Source organism: Suricata suricatta, chromosome 10 (genome assembly GCF_006229205.1).
Source record: "Suricata suricatta isolate VVHF042 chromosome 10, meerkat_22Aug2017_6uvM2_HiC, whole genome shotgun sequence".
Classification (NCBI taxonomy): Eukaryota; Metazoa; Chordata; class Mammalia; order Carnivora; family Herpestidae; genus Suricata; species Suricata suricatta.
Window position 1 is genome coordinate 58974805 of NC_043709.1, and position 4694 is coordinate 58979498.

Sequence of the window (4694 nt, forward strand, 5' to 3'; positions counted from 1 at the left end):
CTCCCCAGGATATAGATGAAAATGTAAATATTTACACATATTCTTATATATTTTAGATACTATATTATTAAATTGAATGTGTGTATTAACTTAGTATACTATATTTTGTTATAATTTTTCATATGCATATACCTAAGAAAAATAAAATAGGAACAACAAACCTACATAATAACCAGACATCACCCCATGAAATAATTATGTAGGAATATGAAAAATCTATACTTATTTTTAAATTCATTTATAAAGAATCTATTGATATTTTGTTGCTGGAAGGCTGTTGGGTTGTGGGATGGGCTAAATGGGTGATGGGCACTAAGGAGGACACTTGTTGGGATGGACACTGAGTGTTATATATAAGTGATGAATCACTAAATTCTACTCCTGAAAAAAAGAAAAAAAACTTTGATCTTCAAAGTTTTTGGATGGTCTTAGGTGAAATTACTCTATAACAAATTATTGAAAATCTTGCTTTTAGTCTATTCCACAGTTTTCTAGATGGCTGGATGTCAATGAAAAGATAATTTTCTCAACAGTATCCTTTTCACAGCATGTTTCACCTCCCTATTCCTTAGGCTATAAATCAGTGGATTCAACATGGGGATGATAAGAGTATAGAACACAGCTATAATCTTGCTTTTCTCTGGTGAGGAGATGGTCCCTGGCTGGGCATACATGAAGAACACTGTCCCATAGAATAAGCTCACCACAGTGATGTGAGAGCTGCAGGTGGAGAAGGTCTTACCCCTGTCACGGGTCAAGGGGATCTTTAGGACGGTGGACAGGACATAAGCGAGGAAACCACGATGACAGTTGTGGTGGTGATGATGATTAAGGCAGAGAGAATGAACAGAACAATCTCGTTCACAGACATGTCAGCACATGAGATCTTGATCAGGGCTGGGACATCACAGAAAAAGTGGTCCAGTCTATTCTCTCCACAGAAACGCAAGCTGAAGGTGAAACCTGTTTGCACTATGGAGTTGATGCCTCCGCAGATATAAGAGCCAATCACCAAATGAATACAAGCCTGCTGAGACATACGTACGGTATAGAGGAAGGGAAAGCAAATGGCTGAGAAGCGATCATATGCCATCACGGCTAGGAGAAAGCCTTCAGTCCCAACACAAAGAGTGAAGAAAAAGAATTGTGTTGCACAGCCATTGTAGGAAATTTTCTTGTCCTTGGACAAGAAAGTAGCCAGAGTTTTGGGAGCAATGACTGTGGAGTAGCAGAGATCTAAATAGGACAAATTTCTGAGAAAAAAATACATAAGCGTATGAAGTCTGGAGTCTATTTTAATGACAATTATCATGCTGACATTTCCCACCACAATGACCATGTAGATAAGCAAGAAGAATAAGAGAATCTGTACATCTGGAGATGTTCTGAATCCCAGCAGAATAAACTCTGTCAGTTCTGAGTAATTCCTATTCAGCTTGTCCTTCATAGCTGAGACCTATCTGAGAAATGAGTGGAGGATCGTGAAGCCTGTGCAATGCCTTGTTACCTTTTGGTTCCTGACGTTCCCCGTGAATGAAAAAAAAAACGCTAAGTGTCCTTGGCAACACATCTGACAGAATAGCCTTACCTGGGAGTACCAGTACCCAAACATATCATATATTTTTTACTTAGTCCCATTACAATTTGGGAAATGAGGATGGAAAAGGATGTGTGGGACAGTGATGACATCAGTCATTTTATACCATTGGTTCAGAGCTGTGGAATCAGATGGACTGAGTCCAAATCTTAGCTCTTTAAATCTAATAGAATCTAAGATAATGACCTGCACTCCCAATGTCTTGAAATCTTCTGTCAGATGGAAGATAATAATAATACCTATATTATAGGATTACTGTGAGGATATCATGAGACTGAGTGTGAAAAACAAAACAATATTTATAATTATTAGAACATCTTAAAGCATAATAAATATTCATCAAATAAACAAACTAGCAAATAAACACTTCAAAATTATTTTTAGGAATGGAAGACTAGGTGAAAACACAGGCCATTTCCTTTCCTACTGCAAGATGCAGTGAATTTGATTCTCAAAATATTCTGCTACTCAAAAGACATTAGGAAACATGAGATTACCATTTCATGAGGAAGAATGAAGCATCAGTCTCACAGAAAGTCACATGAAATAATCAAACTCCTACATGAATGCTCTGTTCAACCTCTACTTCCTACTTCGTCTACTGCAAATCTCCAGTCTCTGATGCTGGTGCCTCCACTCCCTTGTACGCAGGCAAACTCCAGCACGTCTTTGCCTTTTCCTGTCAAATGCTAACATCTCAGTTATAGAAATAATTCTGCTTATATAGCAGTACTATGGTTGAAGTACAAGCTTAACTTTCCCAAAAAGAAGTCACTTTTTTCCTTGTATATGTGCTAAGTAAACTGAATGCATTAATGCAAATAAATAGAGCGAAAAATATCAATATTACATAGGTTTTGCATTTTGCTTTCTTAAATAACTATCCATCTTAATATGCACTAAAGAGGCACATGGATAAAATATCAATACTTTTGGGGGCACCTGAGTGGCTTAGTCTGCTGGACTTCTGGCTCTTAGTTTCAGCTCAGGTCATGATTTCATGGTTTGTTAGTTGGAGCCCCAGGTTGGGCGTTTTTCAGAAATGTGTTGTATATAAAATCGTATTTTACAAAATACCTTATAATAGCCACCAACTACTACAAAATGCTGTAACACTCCTACTGTACTGATGTACAGTTACTTGAGTATTCTTGCAATATGTATCTTCATTGTCTCAAACTGTTTCCATTTTGACTTTTTACTTAAATCTGTTGTTTATTCTTTGAGTGTTTATATACTCAACTCTACCAGTACTCATAATCCCTCCCCAATACCTGGTTATCAAACACACCTAAAGTTCTTATTTGAAAAAAATTTTTCTTATTGATTTTGAGAGAGACAGAGAGGATGCAAGCAAGGGAGGAGCAGAGAGACAGGGGAGAGGGAGAATCCCAAGCAGGCTCTGCATGGTCAGGGTGCAGAGCCCTTCAGGGGGCTTGAACTCAGGAAACTGAGATCCTGACCTAAGCTGGAATCAATGGTTGGAGGCTTAATAAGTTGAACCACCCAGACACCCCTTAAATTTATTATTCTAGCATGTTCTTTTCACTATCTCCACTTTTTAAAATTTTTTTAAATGTTTACTTACTTGAGAGAGAGAGAGAGACAGGGACAGAGAGGGACAGAGCATGAGCAGAGGAAGACCAGAGAGGGAGACACAGAATCTGAAGCAGGCTCTTCAAGAACTATGAGATCATGACCTGAGCCAATGTCAGAAGCTTAAAACACTGAGCCACCCAGGCTCTGCCCCCCACCTTTTTTAGGTTTACTTATTTATTTTGAGAGACAGAGACCCTGTGTGTGCATAAGTGGGGGTGGAGCAGGAAGAGAATCCCAAGCAGGCTCCTCACTGATAGCATGGACACAGGGCTGGGAGGGGGTGGGGGCGGAGGGAGGGAGGGAGAGAGAGGGAGTGTAATGTGGGACTCAGTCTCAGGAACTGTGAGATCATGACCTAAGCAGAAATAAAAAAATCAGACACTAGAGCAACTGAACCGCTCAGATGCCCCTTTCACATTTTTTTCATTTTCCAATCATGTATGTTGTTTGTTGGAAACTGGAGATAACAAAAGTAACTTCTCATAGAGTTGCTGTGTGGATTAAATAAATTATTATATGTAAAACACAGCACTATATACATATATATATATGCAAGGTATCAGTATTATATTATATCTCACATATACTGTGAAATATTAAGCTACATAGTGACAGCAGCCATGATTTTACACTAAGAATACCTAATAACAAGAAAAATAAAAAGATAAAAGAGCCTGTCCAAGAATGGGAAAGTAGTAATCCTTTGCAGCAAAACAAATATTAAAAGAACCTCATTTGATTTGAAGAAAGTGAATTGTTATTGAGGCATGAAGCTGTCTGTCTTCTCAAAGTGCAAGAGTGGCGGAGTAGAATAAGTGTAGTTTTACCGTCCAGAAAAGAGGATTAATGACACCAGTCAGGTAAAAAGACCTGAGACCTGTGAACTCAAACGTGGAGATTTACACTTTTTAAACTAAGAAAAGGCACAGGACTGACCACTGCTGCAGTGATTCCTGGAGGGGCAATGTGCCATCATTCCTGGTCTACAAATGATGGACGCTCGAATCAGTGGGGCCATCGAATCAGAGAGTTCTCTGGGATGGGATACAAAATGCTGAGAACTAAGAGAAGTGGCCTTTAGAATCAAAGTGTCATCCCCTGAAGAATTTGACCTTCAGAGAGTGAGACCATTCTTCAACAAAACTTTCTTCCCTGACCCTCATGCAGCCTGTGCAGGCAACTTCATCAACAATAGAACAGTTTTATCCACTGAAAATTCAGACTTAATTGCCTTCAGTGACTCTTCAAGGTTCAATGAGAAGCACTGGGCACATTGACCCTATCTATGGAAGCCTGTAGTTAAACAGGTGATTTTAAAAAAAATCTAACTAAAATAACTTTTTCTACAACTCAGGCAAATTGAAAAAGAAGTTTAATTTGAGTTGGGAAATAGAAAAGATATGAGTAGACTTTTCTGTTCAAGAAGTCATAGGAGCCTAAAACAACAAAAAGGGAACATTTCTCTCTTTCTCACTCTGGCTCTCACCATCTCTATCTA

General features: G+C 38.6%; 1 protein-coding gene across 1 annotated transcript; it reads right to left on the bottom strand.

The window, feature by feature from the left end:
* Positions 1-506: 506 nt before the first annotated feature.
* Positions 507-1447, bottom strand: LOC115303488 (olfactory receptor 12-like). The gene is given in 2 exon segments (XM_029953275.1): positions 507-793; positions 796-1447. Coding segments are annotated over 2 exon segments (939 nt in total).
* Positions 1448-4694: the final 3247 nt, after the last annotated feature.